The 26,578-nt window shown below is 44.7% G+C and overlaps 1 protein-coding gene across 1 annotated transcript in view; it reads left to right on the top strand.

Moving 5' to 3' along the window:
* FER1L5 (fer-1 like family member 5) overlaps nucleotides 1-26,578 on the top strand; it is a 122,521-nt gene that overhangs the window by 35,522 nt on the left and 60,421 nt on the right. Inside the window, exons 10-21 of the mRNA XM_083514092.1 lie at nucleotides 396-523; nucleotides 1,309-1,437; nucleotides 9,538-9,600; nucleotides 12,082-12,132; nucleotides 15,417-15,447; nucleotides 16,696-16,811; nucleotides 18,394-18,517; nucleotides 20,652-20,728; nucleotides 22,947-23,015; nucleotides 23,803-23,846; nucleotides 24,174-24,256; nucleotides 25,881-25,987. Coding sequence (XP_083370218.1) covers nucleotides 396-523; nucleotides 1,309-1,437; nucleotides 9,538-9,600; nucleotides 12,082-12,132; nucleotides 15,417-15,447; nucleotides 16,696-16,811; nucleotides 18,394-18,517; nucleotides 20,652-20,728; nucleotides 22,947-23,015; nucleotides 23,803-23,846; nucleotides 24,174-24,256; nucleotides 25,881-25,987 — 1,022 coding nt within the window. The remainder of the gene's footprint in view (nucleotides 1-395; nucleotides 524-1,308; nucleotides 1,438-9,537; nucleotides 9,601-12,081; nucleotides 12,133-15,416; nucleotides 15,448-16,695; nucleotides 16,812-18,393; nucleotides 18,518-20,651; nucleotides 20,729-22,946; nucleotides 23,016-23,802; nucleotides 23,847-24,173; nucleotides 24,257-25,880; nucleotides 25,988-26,578) is intronic.

The following is a 26,578-nucleotide window of genomic DNA, read 5'->3' as shown; positions in this document are numbered from 1 at the left end:
TTTTTTTCCTATACGGTGAGTCTATTTTGCTTGTGTTTTTATGTACAATTGCTGTGCCTTTGTATTATTATTTCTATCAATTATATTGCTCAAAGATTATATTGCTCACCTTCTTATGCCCCTTACGGGTCCCATTGCCTTTGTCTGCATTTTTCATACATAAGTCTGCACATTCCATGTGTGTGCAGCAGACTGCGCTGCAATGTAAGCAACACCACCTTCACTCCTGTGTGTTTGAACCACACATTAGCCCCAGGAGGAAATATTTCTGTTTGCCTTTGATTAATTCTTCTATCATTTCAGAGATTCTGTGCATGATATTGCTTCAAATATTTAGGGGGGAAAGCTATGGAAACAATAGATGTTACAGCACTTTTATTTCTGGTCTCCACCAGTTTGCTGCCCCATCTTTGCAAAGGATTCTGAAACGGAAGAACTGGTTCCAAAGGAAACAGATATCCAAGAGGCAACACCAATGCCCACACCCAAGAAAGTGTTGGTTGACAAGAAGCAAGTCTTTCAGGTAAGGTGGTCCAGTTGCTGAGGTCAAAATGTAGGAACAATCATTGTTTTAAGACATCTGATGCCATCCTGATGCCATCCAGTTGCAGCCATACTGGCTGGGACTAATGGGAGATCAGGTGCAACAACATCTGGATGATGACTAATTAGTCTCCTCTTTCTATCTCAACTATTTTCCCTTGGATGTAACTCACTGGTAAGGATATCAGAGAATTGCAACAAAAATGGAAGTGGGACCATAAATTGTCAGTGTTCACTTATTTGTCCCATATCTGGGACATACCAGTAAATCAATCTAGTAAATACAATCAGTATTTGCTTTTGCTTTCAGTCCACCAGTGATACATCACTGATTACGTTTCTTCCCCATTTGCACTACATATCCTTTGCATCAGAATGAATAGGGGGTAATAATGTGGTGACAATGCAATTTAGTTAATTAATTATGTAGATTACATTTGTTATGTAATTTCACTGCAGTGGACAGTGAGAGACGTAATGCAGGCTTGGGCAGAAGATGAACTGCAGTGGAACAGTGTAGCGTGTGACATATACATGGCGAACCAGAAAATGCTGCCTTCTTCCATTCCTACCCACTGGCTTACATCCCGGAGTCTAAGCTCCACTACCCCTTGTCACCTTCACCTCTTTGTTCTCTTATTTTGGCCCTTTCTCCAAGCATGTCTCCATTCTGGGTGTTGCTCAGCTGCCTGTTGGCCATAGACTATGACAACAGATCACAGGTGCTTTCAGAGTGTGGCCAATATGTTGTCTCTCTCCTTCTAGGTGCGAGTTGGAATAATAGAGTGCCGGCAGCTGCAAGAAAACAACATCAAGCCGGTGGTCAAAGTCTCTATTGGGGATTACGTGTTCAGGACGAGAATTAAATTTGGGATCAGCCCCTACTACAATGAGGTTGGTATTCTGTGAGCTTTCGGGTGGCATGCACAAACACTGTCCTTGGCTGACAGGGGCTTTCCTGTCTGGGGCTCAAATGAAAAAGTCATTGTACAGTAGCAGGATCTTAGGACTTGAAGGTGCTGGCTTGCTAAGAGGAATATTTGGAAAGGCACTATGAACCGCCTGCTTTCCTAGAATGAACACACTATGAGGCTTTTTGCAGTCATTTCTGCAATGTTGGGGAACCTGTGGTCCTCAAGACATTGCTGGACTCTGTCCCTCGTTAGCCCAAACCAGCATGGTCTATACTCAGAGATGATGGGAGATGTAATCCAACAACATCTGGGGGACAACATGTTTGATACCCCTGCTGTAGAGGGTAAGAGGAACAGCTTTCCTCCTATCTACAGTCCAGCAGCAATAGCTCAATAACTATACAAATCGAGTGGAGGAAGCCAGTTGGACAGAGGAAAGCTACTTTCCTGGTCCAATATAAGTAAATGGTGTTATTGTCCAGACTGTTATTGTCCAAACCATAGTCAACTGCAATCCAAAGAAAATGAAAGAGAGCCTATAGCTCATTGGTAAAGCAACAAAGGAAGTGATCTTATATCACGTCAGCCCATTGGTCCACCTAGCTCAGTAATGTCAACACTGACTGGCAGCAGCTCTCCAATCTTTCCCGTCCATACCTAGATATGCCAAGGATTGAACCTGGGATTTTTTGCACTCATAACATTCTCTGTCACTGAGCTTAAGGATAAAATAAATATTATTATTATTATTATTATTATTATTATTATTATTATTATTAAATATTTATAATATGGGTGGCTTCAAACACACATTTAAAATAAATAAATAATAAAACATAAAACATTAATATTAACAACCTGTTCATCCAAACTGGCGTGTTCAGTAAAACAGTTTCGTCCCTCCTCCATTTAAATAACAGACAGGAAAAACCCTTTCTTGCCTGGGATAGACAGGTCAATGGTTTGGTTCAGCATAAGGCAACTACATTTGTCCAAAATGATTAGATATAATTGGGAGACTAACCAATTAACCTTCAGCCGCTCAAGCAGTTGGGACCAGTTGGAACTGATGAAAAAAATATCTGGGGATGTGAGAGTTAAATGCTCACACCTTTGCTTTTGGGGACTGTTTTGATTTTGATATGCTTCTGTAAAGGAGAAGTTTTTTAAAAATAAAATATTAACATGAGAACATAGGACTAATCTTCTGGATCAGGCCATTGGCCCATCTAGTCCATCATCCTGTTTTCACAGTGTCGAACGAGGGAGCAGAACTTGAGCACAAGAGTAGCGCTCTCCCCTCCCATGGTTTCCAGCCAGTGGTAGTGCTGCCTACAGCTGTGGAGGTGGAATAAAGCCATCATGACTAGGAGCCATTGACAGCCCTCTCCTCCTCCAGGGATTTTTCTAATTCTCTTTTAAAGCCATCCAAGCTGGTGGCCATCACTGCCTCCTGGAAAGCAAGCTCCATGGCTTGACTGAACACAGCATCTCCTTCTAACAATGTTCTGTTTTCTTTATCAGCACGTAAAACAACTATTTTGGAGGGGATTCAACAACATGCATGATGGTGGTATCATCTTTATGGTCCTTTTTTGCACCTGCTGAAGACAAGTCTATTCACCCAGACCTTTTAAAAGACATACATTTTACCTCTGGGCCACTCTCTTTATAACTGAGTTTTATTTTTATTTTTTTTATAAAATTTTTATTGATTTTACAACATTTTTAAGAAAAACAAACAAACACTAAAAGTGACAAACATACACGTATAATTTCAAACATATTTTCATAAACCTCTTTTCTTGGACTTCCCCATACCCCCCCTCTCTGCATCCCAATGTCCATAATTCAACTAGCAACTCCCAATTGTTACTTTCCAATCTCTATCGTCTTAGTCCTCTTTTATAGTCTAGCCTTGTATCCCTGTACCCTTTTGCTTCTGGAAACCACAACATTTTAGCATTCATTAAGTTTATAATAGTCCTTAAGATAGCTTTTAAATTTTTTCCACTCTTCTTCCACCGTCTCTTTTCGTTGGTCACGGATTCTGCCTGTCATCTCGGCCAGTGTCATATAGTCCATCACTTTCATCTGCCATTCTTCCACAGTGGGTAAGTCTTGTGTCTTCCAATACTTTGCGATGAGTATTCTTGCTGCTGTTGTGGCATACATAAAAAAAATTCTATCTTTCTTTGTCACCAATTGGCCGACAATGCCCAAGAGAAAGGCCTCTGGTTTTTTAGGAAAGGTACATTTAAGTACCTTTTTCATTTCATTGTAGATCATTTCCCAGAAGGCCTTAATCTTCGGGCATGTCCACCAAAGGTGATAAAAGGTACCTTCAGTCTCTTTACACTTCCAACATTTATTATCGGGCAAATGATAGATTTTTGCCAGCTTGACTGGGGTCATGTACCACCTGTATACCATTTTCATAATGTTTTCCTTTAAGGCATTACATGCCGTAAATTTAATACCGGTGTTCCATAACCATTCCCAGTCAGCTGACATAATGTTATGTCCAACATCCTGAGCCCACTTAATCATAGCCGATTTAACTGTTTCATCCTGTGTGTTCCATTTCAACAGCAAGTTGTACATTCTAGATAAATTCTTAGTATTGGGTTCTAACAGTTCGGTTTCTAATTTTGATTTTTCCACCTGGAAACCGATTTTCCTGTCCTGTTTAAAAAATTCCATTATTTGACGATATTGGAACCAATTTTCTACTTTATGCTTCAATTTCTCCTGACTTTGTAGTTTGAACTTATCTCCATCTTGTTCTAAAATTTCCCAATACTTCGGCCATCCGACCTCCATATTGAGTTTCTTCACTGCTTTGGCCTCCACTGGTGACACCCATCTAGGGGTTTTATTTTCCAATAGATCTTTATATCTTATCCAAACATTAATCAATGCTTTTCTGACAATGTGATTTTTAAAGGCACTGTTGACTTTATCATACCAAAGATATGCATGCCAACCAAAAGCATTATTGAAACCTTCCAGATCCAAGATGTCCGTGTTCTCGAGGAGCATCCATTATTTCAGCCAGCAAAAAGCTGCTGCCTCATAGTACAATTTTAAGTCCGGCAGGGCAAAACCCCCTCTTTGTTTAGCATCTGTCAATATCTTAAATTTAATTCGGGGCTTTTTGCCCTGCCAGACAAATTTCGAAATGTCTTTGTGCCACCTCTTAAAACATTCCATCTTGTCAAGAATCTGCAAGGTCTGAAACAAAAATAACATTCTAGGCAATACATTCATTTTAATTACTGCAATTCGGCCTAACATTGACAATTTCAAATTTGACCATATTTCTAGATCTTTTTTAATTTCTGACCAACATTTTTCATAGTTGTCCTTATACAAATTCACATTCTTAGATGTTAAGTAAACCCCTAGATATTTCACCTTCTTTACCACAGTCAAACCTGTTTCCTCTTGAAATTTCTCCTTTTCCATATCTGTTAAGTTTTTCCCTAAAACTTTAGTTTTTTGCTTGTTCAACTTAAATCCAGCTACCTGGCCAAACTGTTGTATTATTTCTAAAACCTTTTTCGTACTAGTGTTTGGCTCTTGCAAAGTCAATACTAGGTCATCTGCAAACGCTCTTAACTTATAATGTTTAGCTCCGACCTGCACACCTTTGACCTGCTGGTCATTTCTTATCATGTTCAGCAACACCTCCAGGACTGAAATAAAAAGTAATGGGGAAATCGGGCACCCCTGTCGTGTTCCTTTTTCTATCTTAAGTTCCTCAGTCACAACATTGTTTACAATCAGTTTAGCTTTTTGTTCAGAATATATTGCAGCCATACCATTCTCAAAACCCTGGCCTACCCCCATCCCATGAAGATTCTTCCTCATAAAACTCCAAGAAATATTGTCAAAGGCTTTCTCCGCGTCCACAAAAATCAATACTGCTTTAGTGTTTATATTCACCTCTAGCTTTTCCAGAATGTCTATTACATTCCTTACATTGTCTGCCAGGTGTCTTTTAGGGAGAAAACCTGCTTGGTCCTTATGAATCTTCTCCATCAAGACTCTTTTAAATCTTTTTGCCAAAATGTCTGCAAAAATTTTGTAATCCACATTAAGGAGTGATATTGGGCGGTAGTTCTTGAGTTGGGTCTTTTCAGTCTCTGACTTTGGTATGAGTGAAATATATGCCTCTTTCCACGATTCAGGTGCCCTTTTTCCCTCAAGGATCTCATTACAAACTTCTCTTAGTGGTTGAGTCAGCCATTCCTTCAGCGATTTGTAGTATCTGGAAGTCAGTCCATCTGGTCCCGGAGATTTGCCCAGTTGCATATTCTGAATGGCAGCCTCTATCTCTTGTTCTGAGATTCTCTGGTTCAAGTCCATCTTACTTTGATGAGAGATGTTTTGTAATCCATATTTTCCAAGGAATTTGTCTATATCTTCTTCATTTTGCGGGCCTTGAGTGTAGAGTTTTTTGAAATAACTTAAAAAGCAATTTCTAATTTCATTAGGTTTAGATATATTCTTTCCATCCACCTCTAGGCTTGTAACTGTATTTAGTTTCTGCCTTTTCTTCAGTTGCCATGCCAAAAGTTTGCCACATTTATTTGCTGATTCAAAAGTCTTTTGCTTCATTTGCTTTATCTTCCATTCAATCTCTTGGTTCATCAATTCCATATATTGTGTTTGATATAACTTGATCTCTCTTAAAATGTCCTGAGATTTTGGTTTTGTTCTTAATTTTCTCTCTCCTTCCTTTATCATTTCCAAAATCTTCTCTTTTTTCTCATTTTGTTTTTTCCTCTTTATTGAATTTTGTTGAATCAAAAATCCTCTCATAACCGCTTTACTTGCGTCCCAGATCACTCTTTTCTCCACGTCGGTCCTCAAATTTATTTCAAAATAGTCTTTTAGGGTCTTTTGGGCCTTCGTGAGAATCTCCTTATCTCGAAAGAGGGTGTCATTCATTCTCCATCTAAATTGACCAGTTATTGTGAGTTTCATCTCCATCTTCACGGCGTTATGGTCGGAGCAAGTTTTTGGGCAGATTTCCACTTTCTTGATCTTTGGGGCCATTCCACTAGTAACCCAGATTTGATCGATTCTGGTCCAGGTCATCATTGCTTGGGAGAAGAAAGTTCCCTCTCTCTCCAGAGGGTTCCTTGTTCTCCATATGTCTATCAAGTCCATATTTTCTGTCATTTCGAAAAAAGTCTTAGGGAGTCTCCCTTCCTTGCTAACTGTTAGTCTTTGTGCCTTGTCCATGTTGGTGGAGACCACGCCATTCATGTCTCCCATGATTATCATATTGTAATCCAGATAGTCAGTGAGGGTTTCATGGAGTCTCTTAAAGAAGTCAGATTTGCCTTCATTTGGTGCATAAATTCCAACCACTAGAAGTTTTTCTCCTTGTATTTGTATCTCCACTGCCAGATATCTCCCTTGTTCGTCCTTGAATATCATTTTTGGAGCCCATTTCTCCTTCACATATATTACAACTCCTCTCTTCTTAACTTTGTCTGATGAAATAAATTCTTGTCCTAGCCTTTTATTTATAAGTAATCTCCTGTGGGCTCTGGTTATGTGAGTTTCTTGTAGGCATATCAAGTCCAGTTGTTCTCTATTCAATATATGAAATACTTGTCTTCTCTTCAAAGGCCCATTGAGCCCATTACAATTCCAACTAAGGAATTGCAGAGCCATCTTGCTATTTTTCTGAGGCTCCTCCAACAGCTCCAAGTTGTTGCTCTTCTTCTGATGGTGGTGGTTTTTGTCCGATCGAAAGATTCAGGATATCCAGTGCTCTCCTCTGTTCTGCAAGTACATCCACAGTCCCCTTCTGTAGGTCCTCCTGGTATCTTGCCAAAAATTTATCTTTATCTTGAATTGTCTTTATTTTCACCTTCTTTGCCTTGTAGTCAAATGACAGTCCTTGTGGGAATTCCCACCTGAAGCGGATAGAATTTTTCTTTAGCAAAAGAGCTAAGTCCTTGTAGAAGTTTCTTAAGTCCAGAATGTATTTTGGGATGTCTTTGAAGATCTGTACAGCTGAATTTCCGATTTGCAAGGCCTTTTCAAAGTGTAGTCCTAGTATTTTGTCTCTTTCCTCCTTGGATCTGAGTGTGATCAAACAGTCTCTCGGGGTCTTTCTGTCTTGCTTTTTACCCAATCTAAAGGCAGTCGTAATTTTGAATTCGTCTTCCTCAAGGTCCCAGCAATCCGCAAACTCCCGTGTCAAATATTCCACAAGGTTGTCTCTTTCATTCTCCGGAATCAGTCTTAATTTTAAGTTTCTCTCTTTCCTCTGTAACTCCCACAAGGCCAAAGTTGCATCATGCTCATAGACCTTCTTGGCAATCGGCTCTAATTTCTCCTGTGTCTCTCCCGCAGTGGCTTTGGCATCTTCCGCAATTTGGCGCGTGGTGGCGTTTTCCTCCACCAATTTATTTATAGATTCTGTATTCTGGTTTAATCTTGCTGAAATTTCTGTTAATTTTAGTGTATTCTCTGAAGTCTGTTTTGTCAAAGACTCCAGAGTTTGGTTTATCTTGAGCAGGGCGTCTGTCACAGCTTCCATAGAAACGGCTGTTCCTTTGTCTTGTCCTGTTGTTCCTGCTGATCCGGCTGTTGCGCCTGAGATTGAGCCTCTTTTCTTTACCTGTTGCTGCTGCAGCTGTTGTTGTTGTTGTTGCTTGGTCTTGGCTCTTGTAACTATCTCTTCTTGTGAGCCACTCATGTCAAGGTCAATTCCCACGGGATTTATTCTCCCTTGGAAAATTCCACTGTCTTAGGCCGTGCCGGACTTCACTTTATCCTCTAGAGGGAGCAAATCAAAATGGCCATAGAACAAAATTTCCAAATACGAAAACAAAGGAGACTGTCCAAGATGTAAAAAAGGAGATTAACACAGTCAAAGTCAATGTTACTAAGAACTTGTAACTTCAAATTGCCACAGTTGCCCAATTTGTGCTGTTTCTTCTTGTATTATACAGTAACCAGGCACTGTGGAAACTTTATATCAAAGTATCACTTCACAGGGAAAAGTCAGTTCAGTGTGCTAAGAAGGCAGACCGTTTCATGCTTTCAGATGGGTGAGACAGCAGAGGTTTTTTACTTCCAATAGATCATGCAGTTATTGATCAAATTCACCTCCCCTCTGCCCTGCTAGCTAGAGGGGAGATCAAAGGTCTAAATGTCCGGTTTAGCTGACCAAAGAGCAGGTTTAAACGGATGCAGGTTTAGAGCTCCGTTGCTTTCGCTTTCATGCAGTCGGGGGGAGGCAGACTTCCTTTGTTTAAATCTCCCCCGTTTTTAGCCCAATTTTTAAAATTTAAAGGGTCCCGATTATTTTTCAGCTCTTACTCACGGGAATTCAGTCCAAATTTTCTTTTCAGGAAGGAATCGGCGCTCTCCGCTTATGGCGACGCGGCTTCACTTCGCAGGCTGGGTAGCGACTCTCAGCACCGCGCTCTCTCCCGATGTCGATCCGTAGCCTTTAAAAAGGCTCTTTCACGGTACCGGGGGGCGCAAAGGTGCCCACCGAGTCTCCTTGTTCTCAGGCTTCAGCGCCTGGGATTTTAGGGGTCCCCCGCTTGCCGTAGCGGGTAAGACCCGAACTTGCGAAGCAGTCCTTCTCCGGAGCTCGGAGCTAGGACCGCCATTAAGCGCTGGCACCGACCGGAAGTCCTCTTTATAACTGAGTTTTAAACTGTGCTTCTGTGTTTTGTTTTTCTTGTTGTTTTATTAGGTTTGCTTTGGTTTGCTTCCTGTGAGTACCCAGAGAACTCTTGTTATAGTATAGCTGCATAAAAGTAGAAACTAAACGCATGAATGCTACTCAGGTAGAATGCCCTTTAATGGGTTTGAAGCTGTAACAAGGACTTTACAATATTGCCTCTGCTGCAAGGTTGTCATCTTACTGCAGCCATAGGCAACCTCGGCCCGCCAGATGTTTTGGGACTACAATTCCCATTATCCCTGACCACTAGTCCTGTTACCTAGGGAAACATCTGGTGGGCTGAGGTTGCCTATGCCTGTCTTACTGAAACTGGGTACCTCTCTTCTTCATTTACATTTGTTTGATTTTCCTTAGACATTCGTTCAGACTTTTGATGAGAGACCTATGCAACTATTTGACCAGTTCATAGACATCCAGGTGAGAAAGCGACATCTGGTCCTTCCTTTTCAACAGAATCCCATGTCCTCAAGAGTAGCCCATGTGGTGCTCTCCAAAGGCTGCCAGGCTCCAGCTCCTAGCAGCCCCCAAAGTCTGGCACGATAGGAGTTGGATTCCAGCAACCTCTGGAGGACAAAAGGTTAGACACGTCTTGCGATTGCATTACCTTGTGATTCTTGTAAAGAAGCAGCAAATTGGGTTGTCGGCAACTGGGGCCACATTAGCACCATAAATTTGAAGCACTATCGTGTCACTTTAAACAGCCCCAAAGAATCCTGGGAGCTGTAGTTTGCTAAGGACACTGAGAGTTATTGGGAGACTCCTGTTCCCCTCACAAAGCTACCATTCCCAGAGTGCTTTAACAATCAATCCCTCTTCACAGGGAACTCTGAGAATTGTAGCTCTGGCAGGCTTCATTCGGACTCAGGGCTGAAAACCTGGGTTGCAGAACTGGCAATTTTGTAAAGGAAGAAGCAGGCCAGACGTAAAGTGACTTCTAGTCCAGAATCTTCAGAGAGTCTTAGTGGAACAAGGAGGCAGGAGGAGCCATAGCAGAAACTGAGGAGCGGATACAAAAACAAACACAGAGATTCCCAAGCATATAGGAACAAGGCCATCCCACCACCGTCCCCAGCAAGTAGCTAGAACCTTGTCCTCCATCCACATCCTCAGCTAAACTCTGCAAGGTCCCAGGGTCATTCATCGCAGCTCCAAAGAACCTGGCCAGGTGAGAGGTTGCATGAGCTGCTTCTGAGACATTGCAGGCTGTGGGCACTCTTTGCCACTCCCCAGCCACGCTTCCTTCTCACAAGAGGTCACAACACCTAAAAGGCCACAAATGACTGTTAAGCAACTAGGTTGTTCCACTCAGAGTAGACCCATTGGAATTCCTTCACTTGTTAGGCCACATTCGCACCATACATTTAAAGCACTACAATACCACTTTAAACAGTCCTGACTTTCCCCAAAGGGTTCTGGGAGCTGTACCATTAAGGGTGCCATTAAGGAGGCCCCTCTCCCCTTCACAGAGCTATAATTCCCAGGTTTCCCTGAGGAGAGGGATTGTTAAACCACTGTAGGAACTGTAGCTTTAGGAGGGGAATGGGGGTCTCCTAACAACTCTTGGCACTCTTAACAAACTACAGCTCCCAGAACCCTTTGGGAAGCCAGGACTGTTTAAAGTGGTATCATGGCACTTTATTATGTAGATGTGGGCTGAGAGAGCTAGCAGGGCAAAAGCAGGAGACACCCGTTCCTGGGAATGAGGCCTAAGAAGATGCCATCAGGCAGGGGAACCAGAAATAAGGATAGAAAACCAACACACCATTGCCCAAGTGAAGCCCAAGCTTGACCCTGACACTTTTTGTTAGCTCTTTCAAATCAGGAACATAGGAAGTTGTCTTGTGTCAAATCAGGCTGCTGGTGTATTTCTTATACACTGGCTGGCAGCAGCTCTCCAGGGTTTCAAACAGATGTCTTTCTCAGCTTTACCTGGAGTTTCCTGAACCTGGGACTTTCAGCAGGCAAAGCAGGTAGTCTCCCTCTGGACTGTGGCCCTTTCCCCGCCTAGCCCGACTGTAGGCAAGTGTGGTGTGTACACCAGAAGAAGTGGTGTGGGCTGGTGGCTCTTGAGTCACCTTCCTCCAGCTTCCATTGATTATGTTTTCCATTCTTCCGCACCCTCTGCACAGATAGTTGGTTGTTGCTGGGTTGCCTGTTTTGAATTTTAAACTCTTAAATCTATTCCTTTTCCTCAGAGATACAAAAGAAGCCCCAATGCAAGTGGTAAAAGGATAACACAGCTGCTAAATGTATCTCACTTAGACTAGGGGCAACCCATGTGGTGTGGTGCCCTCCATATGTTTTGGGTGAGGGTGCATCGCCTAGTCCAGTACCAGCAGCGTATTCAGGGCACCCCATTAGAGGGTGGAAGTCTCTGTCCAGAAGCCAAGCATGGGGCAGACGGGCCTTAGAGCTTCCAGCAAATGGCCTTAGCATGGCCACCTCAGTAGCTTGGTGTCTCGGAGAGGCCAAAGTCCTTGGCATAACCCTGAAAATGTTTCAGCCCTCCAGCAGCAGGCTAGGACAAATATACACCCGATGCCTGAGCCAAAATTCCACCTACTTCTGTAGTCAATAAAGCTGTGGCCATTTTTAATCCAGATTGTTGTCTGGTTCAGTTTATTTTATCACTCCTTGTTTTAGTCACTGCCTGGGGGAGAGTGGAGTTGCGACTGAGGCCACAATTGCCTCTTACTCACACCAGACACAACCAGTGTGGTGGGGGCCCCTCCACATACAGTATTTTGGAATTCAGCTCCCATCAGCTGAATCAGTGATCAAGGATGATAGGAACTGTAGTCCTCAACATCTGGAGGCACTGCATTGCCAACCCCTATACTAGATGAACAAGGCAGCTTTGTGGGAGGGGAGGGGAATTTATGTGTGTTTCTTTTTTAGGTGCTGAACTCCAAGGCAATACGGGCCGATTCCCTCATTGGGGTCTTCAGGGTGAGCAGATGCAATTTTGGGTGATATCTACAGAGAGGCAGAAATCAAGAGGTGCCTCCCTGCTGGTGATGCTCAGTGGGCCTGAACTCAGGACTGGGCCTTGAGCTGCTCTGGGCTGGCCCCCAAGACAAGGGAAAGAGTCTTTTTTAGAAGTTCTGATCTCTCAGCCAAGCTTTTGACATTCATTCATTCATTGTTTGTTTGTTGTTTTACCACTGGTAGCACTCAACATCTGGCAACATCCAACACTTAAACAGGCTCTATTTATGGCAGCTAATTACATTAGAGCAACAACTACTAAATGCAATGTTATATTAGGGTATCGTTTGCCTATAAAGGCATACATCAGTGAAAATGCCAGACAAAAATGCATTATCATAGGGGAAAGTGCTTGCAAACATGTCTATATTTGTCAAAACTGCATTTAAGAATTAGGGGAAATTCACACTAATTGCTGCAGAAATGTGAAGAACTGAATTTAAGATTGGAAAAAGGAGAAACTTAGAAAACCAGAATTTGTAAATCCCCAGTCCCAGCTCATACCTTGGGTTGGTTTCCTTGGAGTGAAGGCCACGGAAGGCTGATGGTGATTTCTGTGGTAGAAGGTTTATAAACACAGGCTGAGCATGTTCTGGAAGGTTTACAGCATTAATCTTCCAGCTGATCATCTCTTCCTCCTACTTTAGGTTCCTGGGGTGGGTCACCAAAGCCATAGCTTTGGATTCTTGCAGAGAGCAAGTCGGGCCTCTGTGTCTCTTCAGCTCCAGCCCCCAGACGGCCATTCTCCTGTGTCCTTTTCCACACAGAGATATGTGGAAGACATCCTCTTTAGGCAGGGAGAGGGAGGGAGACACACCCTCTTCCACTGACCACCCAGAAGAGCCTCCAGAGATTTAGAGTTTCTGACAACACATTAGCATACATTACAATACAGATACTTAATAGACCTGCCTATGCTATTTCCTTAATAAAGAAGCATTTGACCATTTTAGCAATCTCCCCTATTCCTGTGGAACCCCATTTTAGTTATAAAATCACAGGATTGGAAGGGAACCCCACCTCCCGCAAAAAGGAAAAACCACCACAGTTTAGTCTAACCACAAATAATAATAATAATAATAATAATAATAATAATAATAATAATAATAATTTATTATTTGTACCCCGCCCATCTGGCTGGGTTTCCTCAGCCACTCTGGGCGGCTTCCAACAAAGATGAAAAATACACTAAAATGTCACTTATTAAAAACTTCCCTGAACAGGGCTGCCTTCAGATGTCTTCTGAATGTCAGGTAGTTGTTTATCGCTTTGACATCTGATGGGAGGGCGTTCCACAGGGCGGGCGCCACTACCGAGAAGGCCCTCTGCCTGGTTCCCTGTAACTTGGCCTCTCGCAGTGAGGGAACCGCCAGAAGGCCCTCGGCGCTGGACCTCAGTGTCCGGGCAGAACGATGGGGGTGGAGATGCTCCTTCAGATATACTGGACCGAGGCTGTTTAGGGCTTTAAAGGTCAGCACCAACACTTTGAATTGTGCTCGGAAACATACTGGGAGCCAATGTAGGTCTTTCAAGACCGGTGTTATATGGTCTTGGCAGCCACTCCCAGTCACCAGTCTAGCTGCCGCATTCTGGATTAGTTGTAGTTTCCAGGTCACCTTCAAAGGTAGCCCCACATAGAGCGCATTGCAGTAGTCCAAGCGGGAGATAACCAGAGCATGCACCACTCTGGCGAGACAGTCTGCAGGCAGATAGGGTCTCAGCCTATGCACCAGATGGAGCTGGTAAACAGCTGCCCTGGATACAGATTTGACCTGTGCCTCCATGGACAGCTGTGAGTCCAAAATGACTCCCAGGCTGCGCACCTGGTCCTTCAGGGGCACAGTTACCCCATTCAGGACCAGGGAGTCCTCCACACCAGCCTGCCTCCTGTCCCCCAAAAACAGTACTTCTGTCTTGTCAGGATTCAACCTCAATCTGTTAGCCACCATCCATCCTCCAGCCGCCTCCAGACACTCACACAGGACCTTCACCGCCTTCACTGGTTCTGATTTAAAAGAGAGGTAGAGCTGGGTATCATCCGCATACTGATGAACACCCAGCCCAAACCTCCTGATGATCTCTCCCAGTGGCTGCATGTAAATGTTGAAAAGCATGGGGGAGAGGACAGAACCCTGAGGCACCCCACAAGTGAGAGCCCAGGGGTCTGAACACTCATCCCCCACCACCACTTTCTGAACATGGCCCAGGAGGAAGGAGCGGAACCACTGTATGACAGTGCCCCCAGCTCCCAGCCCCTCAAGACGGTCCAGAAGGATGTTATGGTCGATTGTATCAAACGCCGCTGAGAGATCCAGCAGAACTAGGAAACAGCTCTCACCTTTGTCCCTAGCCCGCCGGAGATCATCAACCAGTGCGACCAAGGCAGTTTCAGTCCCATGATGAGGCCTGAATCCAGACTGGAAGGGATCCAAATGGTCCGCTTCTTCCAGGCGTGCCTGGAGTTGTTCAGCAACCACTCGCTCAATCACCTTGCCCAAGAATGGAAGATTTGAGACTGGGTGATAATTGGCCATCGTGGCCGCATCTAAAGATGGTTTTTTAAGAAGCGGTTTAATAACCGCCTCTTTCAGCGGGTCTGGGAAGGCTCCCTCATGGAGGGAAGCATTCACCACCCCACAAAGCCCATCGCCCAGTCCTTCCCGGCTAGCTTTTATAAGCCAGGATGGGCAAGGATCCAGGAGACAGGTGGTTGGCTTCACTCGTCCAAGCAGCCTGTCCACATCCTCGGAGGTAACAGGTTGGAATTGATCCCACGCAACTTGACTAGACAGGACTCTAGCACTCTCCCACCCTGGCCCTGCTCCCACGGTGGAGTCTACTTCTTCCCGAATCTGAGCGATATTATCTGCAAAAAACCTTTGCAAAATCATTGCAGGAGATCATGTGGCCCGTACTGGGCCCCGATGTAGCAGGTGGTTCCGCTAAATTGTGAACCACCTGAAAAAGTCTCCTGCTGCTGTTTTCTGCAGATGCAATAGAGGCGGCGAAGAAAGTCTTCTTCGCCGTCGCTATCGCCACTTGGTAGGCTTGACGTTGAGCTCTAACCTGTGTCTGGTCAGATTCGGAATGAGTTATCCACCACCGGCGCTCTAGCCGTCTCAACGATTGTTTCATTGCCCACAAACTCTTTGCAATATTCTGAATTGCCCTGAAATTTTCCCACAGCTCAATTTTTCCTTTCCTTGACAATTCCTGTAACTCCTTCTGTTTTTCTCTCTCTGCAGATTGAGATCGGGCTTGTGTATGAATCTCCAGGTACTTTTGTCTAGAGCGCAGTGGCGGGTTTGAGGGCTCTTAGGAGGCAGGGTGTCCAAGACCCTTCAGCCACTGTTCCCTTCCTCTGCCCTCCATTGGGCTTTGTGCTCCATCCTCACATCACAAGCTCCATGGATGTTTTTGGTGTCAGATCCTGTTAATTGTCCTACTGGTTGTTTTGTGCTAATATGCTTTTTATATTGTAGTGCATTATATTTGTATTACATATTACAGCTCTTGTGCTACTACTATATTTAAATTGCCTATTTTCTATGTATATTTGGGGAAATGAAATGTAAACCGGCTATTGTAGGACATGGGATGGTATTACTACGCTATAGAGCCTGTCAGATTTGAGTATATGGTGACGGCAATTGAAGGCAATTGAGAGTGAGAGCTAGTGAGGCAATGTAAGCAATCAGATTAACCTTTTCACAAGGAGTGCCTAAAAGAATTGGAAAAGGAAGCCCTCGTCAACAGGGCCAAAACCATTCATGGAAACTTGTGAAAAGTTTCAGCTCAGACCTCAGATTTAGGGCTTGACAGCTTATATTACCTACAGAGTAAGGAAAGAGGGACTCTGACCAGGTCACACAGTTTTATATTGACGTTTGACAAAAAGGAAGCACCCTTGTGATACTCATAGCAACTCCCCTGCGAGGACTTTTTAGTTAAGAGAAAAGGTGGGCAAGAGGTGAAATGACAGAGGTGTCTAAAATGATGCCTGGCCTGGAGAAAGTGGACAGAGAAACGTTTTTGCCCCTCTCTCATAACACCTGAACTCATGAACAACCAATGATGTTGGAAGATTCAGGACAGATAAAAGAAAGCCCTTCTTCACAAAGCAGTTAAACAGTTAAAATATTGAACTGTGGAACTCACTGGCACAGGAGGCAGTGATGGCCGCCATCGAGGATGGCTTTAAAAAAGGATGCGGCAAATCCATGGAGGAAAAGGCTGTCCTTGGCAATCAAGGGCTGCTGGCCATGATGACTATGCTCTTCCTCCAGGGCTGGAGGCAGCAAGGCCTCTGAAGACCAGCTGCTGGAAACCCCGGGGGAGAGAGGGCTCTTGGGCTCGGGTCCTGCTTGCAGGTTTCCCAAAGGGATCTGGCAGGCCCTGGTGAGAACAGGATGCTGGCCAAGCCGGATCCAGCAGGATCTTCTAATGTTTTTAAAATGAATGTCTGTCCACAATTAGATGGCACTTCTGGATGGTCTGAATGTTGGCTCTTGTTCTTTTCCCTAGGTCATGCTCTGATGGGCAAATGGCTGAGCCTCTATGACCCAGATAATCTCAATGCCGGACTAAGAGGCTATGTGAAAGTTAACCTCTGTGTCCTTGGAGCTGGAGATCAGGCGCCGGTAAAAATCTTTACATTACAACATCTTCACCACCTCAACAGAGGCTTGTCACGGGCATTCAAGTTCATGTGATGCCATTGGCAGCTATTAAAATGATGGGGTGCCTTGTTTGGATAATGGAATAAAGCATCATTTTTCAAGACTGGTAGGTCAGACGCCAACTTGCTAAATGGTTAGTAGAGCAGGACAGGCTGACTAGACAAGCAGAACTCTTGGTGGCCTTGTACCAGCAGCCTAAATAGGAAGAACTTGGGATTTTAGCAGCAACATTCTTAAGAAGATAAATATTATCTATACCTGGGTCCTGCTACAGGATGCCAACATCAGCTCAGTTGATAGCTCAGTTAGTTAGAGTGTGGTGTTGAGAACATCAAGGTTGCGGGTTCAGTAAGGGACAGCTGCACCCAAATTCCTATGCCAGACTGGGATGGTGGATATGGAGTGTTAGACTTATTCCTGTGGGGAACAAGGTTCAAACTCCTATTTTGCCCTGAAGCTCAGTGGGTGAATGGGGTCCAGTTGCTCCATCTTTACCTTACCACTTGTCTCGATTTGCACCTGCCCCTACATGAAGAACTTCACAGGAAAGCTGCTTGGGGTTCCCCCACTATCTAAAGGGCCTTTTGGGTAGTGGCACTCCAGCCATGGAAGACCCTCCCCAGAGAAGTTTGCCTGAAGCCTGTCTTTTGTTTGTTGTTGCTTTTCCTTCTCTCGCCTTTAATTGCTCTTGCAATTCTGTGGTCTTTAGCTTTATTTAAGTTTTATTTGTGCCTATATTTGAACTGTTGCAGACTTTTCCAGGAACATGAACAAGCAGCGGAAAAAGACCTATAATTAATTCATTACCTTACCTCATAAGGTTGTTTTGAAAACAGAACCATGAATTCTACTCTGAGTACCTGCCCAAATCGAAAAGGCCCACCTTACACCATTGCCTGCCCCCATGTGGCCCTCCTGTGTGGCTCACCACAGGAAGAAGCTACAGGACAGCAGGTCCCACATGCCAAATCTCCTGTTTTCTTGGGAGAAGGCATGCCTGTTAAACTGGGTTGAGTTTTCCACAGCTTTCCTTGCATAACTGTGGGCTGGTTCCAACATTGCATTTGTTCCTGCTACAGGGTTTGTGCTCCTTTTGCAGCTGCCACTGAAATGAACACAGAAAATGCCCTGTTTGAATCTGAAACTCCCTCCGTGTTCTGTAGGGATGATCTGTGACAGGATTCACCCACCTAGGGCCCTCCCGATATTTGAGACTGAAAAAGGATTATGGGGAAGGGAGCTCCCTGACAGAGCACCTGCTTTGCTTGCAGGAAGTCCTGCCCCCCCCCCAGCATCTCCAGGTGGGGCAGGGAATGTCTCCCATCCAGAGTCTTGGGAGCCGTTGCTGGTCAGTGTGGACAACACTGTGCCAGGCAGGCCAATGGCCTGATCCATGACAAGGCAGCTTCCTGTGTTCCCATCCATCCCCACCAGCACAGCTGGGGCAGGCTGGGGCTGATGGAGGGTGTGAGCCAAAAACATCTAGAGGGCCACCAGCCACATCTGGGTCACAGGTTTAAGTTGCGCCTTTCTCTTCTCCAAGGATGCAGCCCATTTGCCAGACAGTGGCGATTTGGAAGCCAACCTCCTGCAGGCAGCAGTAATGCCAGCAGCACGCAGAGCCATGCTCCAGCTCTTTGTATACCGAGCAGAAGATTTGTCTCCAAGTAAGTTTGCTCTCTCGCTCGCTCTCTTTCTCTCTCTCTCTCTCCACACACACACACACAATATTACTTCTGTTTGGCCGGTGCTTTCTAGGCACAAGTTTGAGAAGTTTTTCGTTTGTCCATCTGCTTTCCCCAGAAAACTCACTGTTTACTGCTGAATCAGAAGACACCCCAATCGGGTTTTTGAGTATGGGTGTTTGTTCTGATTCAGCAGTAAACAATGGACAAAGGAAAAACCTCTTGGTGACTCTGCATCTCTGTACCACACTCAAAAAGTGCCCTCTTTGTCACAGTGGGGTGGCAGTGCCAAACCAAGATAGGGACAATGGCCCCTTTCTCTTTTTTGTCTTTTTCTATAGAGAGACTGGTTTTATTTTGCAAATTGCAGCACATTTTTTTAAAAAGTTACAGATCTCATATAGACCAAAGTGATAACCATTAAGATCAGTAGGTGTAGCTTGGTCCCTTGGCGACACCCGGGGCGACTCGCACCCACCGCACCCCCCTTCCTCCCCCCCTTGGAGGTTTGGACCAGTGAAAATAGACAAGAGCTTAAGGGGCAGCTTCTGGGAGGGTCTCTCCCTTCCTGTGTGACTTAGCATTTCCAGAGCACTGAAAGTGGCGTGAGAATGGGTTAGCTTCCTGTGCTGTACAACAAGGATGGGGAGCCCTTTTCAGCCAGGGAGCCATGTTTCCTTTGGGGAGTCTTCTGCCTGGCAGCCATGTGCCAGGGTCCCAGGGAAAAGATGGTGGAGCAGTGGATATAAATGTTGCCTTTCTATACTAGGCTGTTTTTAAACAAAGCTATGTTTTTTTAAAAGCTATGTAACAGATTTAAGCACCACAAAACTTCCCGCCCACAAAAACAAACAAACCACACACTTATTATGGACAAATGTTTGAAGTAGCCCTGGTCAGTGGGGGGAAGTCTTTGAATTTTTCATATGCATTTGCAATTAATTAAGTACCTAGGGTAGCAGTAGGACTGGGATGTTCTTTCAGGAGCTAAGCCCACATCCTTCCCCACGTGTTGCTATGACTTTGCCTCGGTCTTTGCAGTATGCCAGGCTTTATAAAGAACTTAATGAGCTTTGCTGCTTTTTGAAAGCAAAAATGCTTGTTAATTTTTAATTTCAGAAATTCTGGTGCCTGGGCTGGGCCAGACAATGGAGTCCCAGTTATACTGGTGGGTCAGAGAGTGAGGATAATAGCACAGTTTTGCTCTTGTGTTGGTGGACACAGTGGACTAAGCCTTTGCTTGTGAAGGGGCAGCGGGAGAAGGCAATAGCCGAGGAATCGCCTTAAGCTTTGTCCTGGCTTAAGAACAGAAGAAGAGCCCTGCTGAGTCAGGTCAAAAGCCCATTCTGACCCAGCATTCTCACAGTGTCCAACTGGATGTTTGTGGGAAGCCTGCAAGCCAGACCTGAGTACACTAGCGCTCTCCACACCTGCAATTCCCAGCAAGTGGTATTTAGAGACCTACTGTCTCCAACCATGGAGGGAGGACGTAGCCACCATGGCATGCATTGCAGTGGTGCATTAGTGTGCACGCATGGCCTCCACAGTTCAAGCATGCACAGTAAGTAAAAGTGCTTCTTCTGACCTTTTCTCAAAACTTGAGAAACAGGATAATCGCTGTTTTGTGTTTTTTTTAAATTTCAACTGGCAGCTTTTTGGCTGAAGAACAAGGGGTGGTAAAAATGATTTACTTAAATAAATCAATAAATTTTTCAAAAAAATAAACCCAACAAAACAAAACAGAAACCCATAGCTACTCCAATTTCCATTTTTAACATAGAACATTCAAATAAGTGTCTCAGAGGTCAAAACACAGCCAGACAAGAGTTTGTTTCTGTTAGGCTATTATATGAGTGAGAGGGCTTGGATCTTTACTTCTAAATGATGTAGGTTGATAGTTCAGATTCATGTTCCTCCGGGTTCCCTTATGCGGTCAACACATTCCCATTAGAGCTTTCTAGCAGATCAGAGAGTAAGGAAGGGCTAAGTTCAAATTTCGTCTTTATGTCATTGGTGGCCTCAGACAAACATAGTTTGCCAACCTGAAACACCCACCCACCCTGGTAAAATGGGATCATTAAAAAAGATTTAATAGGGCTCTTACTTTCCTCAACAGTGCAGAGCAACATGGACGTTGATCCCACTGGCAGTTCAGTTGACCCTTCTCTGGAAGTTGATTTTGCAGGGAAACTGGTATGTAAAATGCAGCCCTAATTATTTTATTCTTCCTTAAAGGAAGACAGTAGCATCTTAAGAAACTAACATCTGCTACTGACAAACAATACAATAAGGTACTGTATTCTACAGTCTTTGAATTTACTAGCCTATACAGTCTATGTTAATCTCTAGTAGCATAAAAGGAGGAAAGGGCCAATATTGCAATTCCATCCTTGCCTGATCACCTTGAGGCCCCTGATGCTCACCAGAAATAGCCTAGCCAAAGGTTGTTGGCAAGCCTAGTGTTTGGTGGAAATGACAAGTTGCAGTAATGCAAAACAGAAGCAGGGTAACTACTTCCTATTTACCTGGGAACTCATTTTTATGTCTTGCATGGAAAGATGCAACTTGAGAATGACTTGAAGGTGTGTCTGGTAGAATTGTCAAAGGGTGCATTTTGCAAAACTCTGGCGCCAGTTTGGAAGGAGGCTGACACAGAAACCCAAGCATGCCAGTGACGCGAGTGCCTTGCTGGCAGGTTCTGGTGTTTCCACACAGAGAGAGATTTTCTTCCAGGTAGTGCTTCACTGACACATGCTCAGCCTCAGGCTTAGCTGGAAATCATAGCACTGGACTCACCTTCTGCAGGTGAGCTGCTTCTGGTTGCCATTGGGGACCCTAAGGAAATTGGGGAGGTGGCGGCAAGCAGGTCTCACACAAAGCAATTCACCCTCCTTCCAGCTACCCTCAGCATGGGCTAGGTGCCATTTTTTAGCTACCAGTGACACCTAGGAGCCTGGCTATTAATATCTCTCTAATATTAATATTTTTATGGAGCGCTATCAATGTACATGGTTCATAATTGTGGATGGGGGAGAAATTCTACCTAATTCATATTTCCTGAAATTATACACAAACTAAACTGTAGCTATGCTTTGAAATCTGCATCTCTTTGAATTTTGCAATGCAGTTCTCCAACCCCAAGAAATGTGTACAGAAATGTGTGTATTGGAGGAAAGTGTGCATAAAAATGCATATATCGTTGAAAATAATACCAAAGTGCAGTACATTGTTTTAGAGAAACTTCCTTTAAAAAATGTGTATACAGTCTTAGTAGAAATGCTGCTGACTTTTTGGGGCAAACCAAACTTAAGATCTAGAAAATTATAAACTAAAACCATAATTAAAGCTTCTTACCAATTGAGCTATCCAAGCTGGGTCTAATTAATCAATTATTACATGCCTTTCACCAGCAGATCCCAGGGCAAGTTACAACTTAAGGGAGACCCTCTCTTTCTCCCTCACATAGGAGGAACGTCTTTTTGAAGGCATTACCTGCCATTGATAATAGAGGAACCTATCTTCTAAAGACATGGGAAGTTTGCTTCAGAACCATTGCTTTTATCTATATGCAGATTTAAACAAGAAACTGATTTCTTCATCGACTAAGATTTATTTAATTGAATGACAGCTCTAATCATGATCTGCATAAAAGATGATGTGACATATTCTCTCTATACAGCTAAAAATTAAATACATCTTGCTGTAATATTTGGCACATTGACCCCATGGTACTCCCTCTCCCTCTCCAAAATGCACAAAGCAAAAACCAACCGTCATTCATTTAAAAAAACCAACAACCTAGCAATGCATTTCCATGAATAACAATTTAAGTTCCAAACTGACTGACCATGCAACACTGACAATAGCAGGGAGCCTTCTCTTTGCCTTGATCACCACATTGGAGAACTTGCCATGAACCAAAATGGGTGCGTCTCAGCCTTCGAAATAAGTCCTTGAAAGCTACCAGATCTCAAGGAGTTTTATCAGCTGCTGCTTGCCCACACTTACTCCTCCATCTATAGTACACTCATAGCCTGAAGGCAGCAAGAACCGCTGCTCATTCAGTTCTCCAGAGCTTTCAGGCTTGGTTCCCTGCAGCTCAGCCTTACATGTCAGAGACAAGTGAATATACATAATCCTGTTTCATAAGATAGTCATAGGATCAAAGAATTGTAGAGTTGGAAGGGACCACAAGGACCATCTAGTCCAGTCCCTGCAATACAGGAATCTTTCTCCTAACATGGGGCTCAAACCCACAACCATTAGACTGAGAGTATCATGCTCTACCGACTGAGCTATCCCCTGTCATCTAGAAGTGGGTATCTTACCTGGCACTAGCATGTGCTGAAAGCTAAGCCCTCTACAGAATGGTGTCTCTTTAGTGACCTGCTCCCTTTACCCACATGTTCAGCTAAAGACCAGAGTTGTGCTCAGAGACGCCAACCCTGTGTGGAACCAGCTGATGTTCTTTCCTATGCAGGTGAGTATTGTTATGCAGAAATGGGGTGAGGAGAGAGAGAGCACAGGGGTGCACTTGTGGCTGGGGCTGAGCTTCCTTCCTAGCACTTATGACACCATGTTTCATTGGGGAGGGGAGGGCTAGTTACTTAACCCCCTCTCCTGTCTGTGTCCTCCCAGATTGCAGTCTGCTACTCTGTCCTATCAGGATGAAATGTCTTCTACTGTTTATTGTTTACACCACTGACATGCAAACCCTGGCTCTGGCTCAGTTTGGAATTGGCCTTCTGGCCCTAAAACCAGAAATTAGCTCAGTCCTTTTGCTTTCCAAAATGCAGAATATTGTTAGGTTCCCAATAACAGCAATAGAAGCCCAAGACCTCAGCCACCACCTCTCCCTCATGCAAACTTTACTTAGCTTCTATAATGGCCTCCATTTATCCCTGATGCCTGGGGTGCTGAAATGGGAGCATGTTCATTGGTATCCCAGGTGCAAGGAGATTTGGGACGTGTCAATTCCATAGCACCTGAACTTCATCACTGATTACTTTCTGATCTGCACATGCCTAACAGCTTGTTTTATTTTCTGAGATGGAGAAGAACTTCTCTGGGACACATGGGCATTAGGAGCATGAGAAGTTCATTCCCTGAGCTGGGTAAAACTAATCATACAGCCCATCACCTCTAACTTACATTGATTGAATCTGGGCTCTGTTATTTGGTCATGTGAGATGGTGATGGAATCTTAGGTGGTCCATGGAGCACAGATGCAGAGAGGTTTCCTTACCAACTTGCCTTTTCCTTTGCAGATGCCTTCCATGTGTGATCTAATCAAACTCAGTGCTCTTGATGGGTGAGTGCTGCCAGTGCACCTCACATGCGGGACAGTATCTAGGCCATATACTATGCCCCCCAAAGACATTGCCAGTCCAAGATATATTGCTGCTTTCCAGTCATGCAAAGATCAAAGGTTTCTGCACATGGATGCCCTGCTCTAGCCCCCAGCCAAGCAAGTGAGAGGCACATGAGAGGGTACAGAGCAGAGCAGTGAGGAGTCTGTTCTGGGGAGATGGGGTGCAGGTGAGAAGAGTTCCAGGGCCTAGGAAGAGACCTGGAGTGCCACTGGGGGGAGGGGTGTCCCCCTCCCCGCTGCCACGGAGCCTTCTATTTTGTTTTCTAGGGAACAAAATGAAGATAGCAGTGTTCTGGGGACGGCATTTCTCAGCCTTTCCCAGATCTCTTCAGCTGGGAATGACATGGGAAGTAAGCAAGCTTTGATTCTTTACAAACACACACCCTGCAAATCTGCAAATCTGGGCCACCTGACAGCAACCCACTCCTTTCAATTAGCATAAGGCACAATCTTCCGGTGCAAGCTCTGATCTTATGCAAGCAGAGCTGGTTCCAGGTTTCAGAAGATCCTGGAGGAAGTGCCTTCCACGGCCCCTCCCCACTGGTAGCAAGCCCTTCACTGGGCGATGGCAGGCACCAACAGGGGATGGCCTCCTGGCTTTGTTGTCAGAGACTCCAAGGCTGTGTGACTGGACTTACTGCTATAGCCACCATTTTAATTTGCCCCAAATGCAATGCCCGTTGCATGTACATCATATTGCATTCTGGTGAAATTCAAAGGACGGCCTGGGACTTGGCACCAGTCACAGTGGGCCCTCCCAGGTCACGGGGCTTCTGGCATTTGCTGTGCACTGGTGCAAGCCCCATTGAAATGTATTGGAATAGTGGAAACACATTATCCTACGTCCCCCTCAGAGCCAAAGGCAGGTGAGGTCCAGGTCCTGAGTCTGAGAAGGATAATCGTTGGCTTGGAGGGACCACCTGGTGACCAAGTTGCCCAGAATGAGGAAGATTAGCAGTTCTTAGAGACTGGGTGGGGAATCTGTGGCCATGGAGGTATTAATAGACTACATGCCCTTTCAGTCCCAGCCATCATGGCCAACAGTCAAGGATGCCAGAAGTTGTAGTCCAGCAGCACTGGGTTTTAGGGCAGTGTGGTTGGTTCCCCGCACAGGGTGCCCAGCCAATGGGGCAGAAAATAATAGCCATAGTCATAATACTAAAACCATTATTTTTATGGGTACCTACTGAGAAGATCCATTTAAAAAGCACCTGTACCAAAAGGTATTACTGCGAAAATATGAAATATGTGATGGAGGCACAAAATTTTGTCCTCACTCAAGGCACCATATTACCAAAGTCTGCTCCTGAGTCCAGCAACATCTGGAAGACCACAGTTTCCCCACCTGTCTTAGAGCTATATCATACCCCCCAACTGTACCTTCTTTCGTGGGACATCCCACATCATAGAAGGCAATCCTGGCTTCTGTTTGGATCCTGGAATGTCCTGTTAAAGACGTGCATTCTGGCACTCATCAGCAGGGTCACGCCAAAGCGTCTTCTGGTCCAGAACTTTGGCAAGACTCTGCCAACTCTCCAGACGATTGCCAGAGCACCGGACTGGAAGTTGCACCCCTCCTGATGTCCCGATTTGGGGAATGAAACTGTTGGAGGGCATGCTCTAGAGCAGATAATGTTACGGGATTGGCTCTATACATTCACATGATATCAAGGACCAAGAGGATTCTGGGTAGTGGTGTCCAGTATTGAGCTGCCTCCAGTTCCTTCCCCTGGTCTTCGACCCCAGAGGCATGGAGTCCCATAGAGCTCCAGGTTTAAGCCCTCTGCTGCCTTTTAGCTTCCTTGGTTTCAGTGGAAGATTATGCAGGAAGACTTCCCAATGGATTGTGCCCTGGGGATCAGATCTGTCTGATGTCCTCTTGAAGAGCACCCAAAACTGGCCACCTTGCCTTGCCTTGTGACTAGGCTGGTGGTGCACAGACACTTCCTCCCCTCAAGCTCTTGTTGGTTTCAGAGAATTTCCCAGGCTTCCTGCCGTGCTTCGGGCCAAGCTTTGTGACCCTCTACAGGACGCCACCAGAGCTCATGAACGAAGAGGACAATTTAGAGAATGTTGGGAGTGTAAGTCTGTCTCTTGGTTGTCCATTCAACTTCTTAGGAGTTGTGGCAATAGGGTGATTGTTCTGCAAGGCACCAACACTGCAAACCTAAAATAGTTTTCTAATGCTGAGCTACAACAATTACCAAGAGTGAATGACACATCCGCTCTTTGTGATTAAGATATCACTTTCTATCCAGAAACATATTTAACAAGACCAGTGTCAGAGATGGATGTACCCATTGACCAGTAGCCTCGCTGATCTCCTGGCACACGAACTTCCAAAACCCTTGTCCCTGGGGGCAATCCCAATCCCTGGGGCATGTGGAGGTATGTACCAACCATACCACAGCCTCTCAAATGCGGAAGGAGAAAGAATAGGGTTTATTAGGGATAATTTCCCCGGTGTAAAGTACCACTCATGTACACCTTGGCAAGAACAAGCTTTTGTGTTCCAAGGGTCTCTTTCTTAACCCTGAGAATGTGCACACTCTTGTCAAGCTGGGCTATTTTAGGCTGCGCTAAAGAGTGTAAGGAAAGGGTAACACAGACATCACAATGTTGCTCTTTCTTTTCAATTCTTCCTTATCATTGTCTGTTCTGCTCTTTCTATC

Source organism: Podarcis liolepis (genome assembly GCF_965112155.1).
Source record: "Podarcis liolepis genome assembly, chromosome: 7".
In the NCBI taxonomy this organism is placed as follows: Eukaryota; Metazoa; Chordata; class Lepidosauria; order Squamata; family Lacertidae; genus Podarcis; species Podarcis liolepis.
Note: the sequence above shows the minus strand (reverse complement) of the source record. Positions and strands in the feature narration are given on the sequence as shown.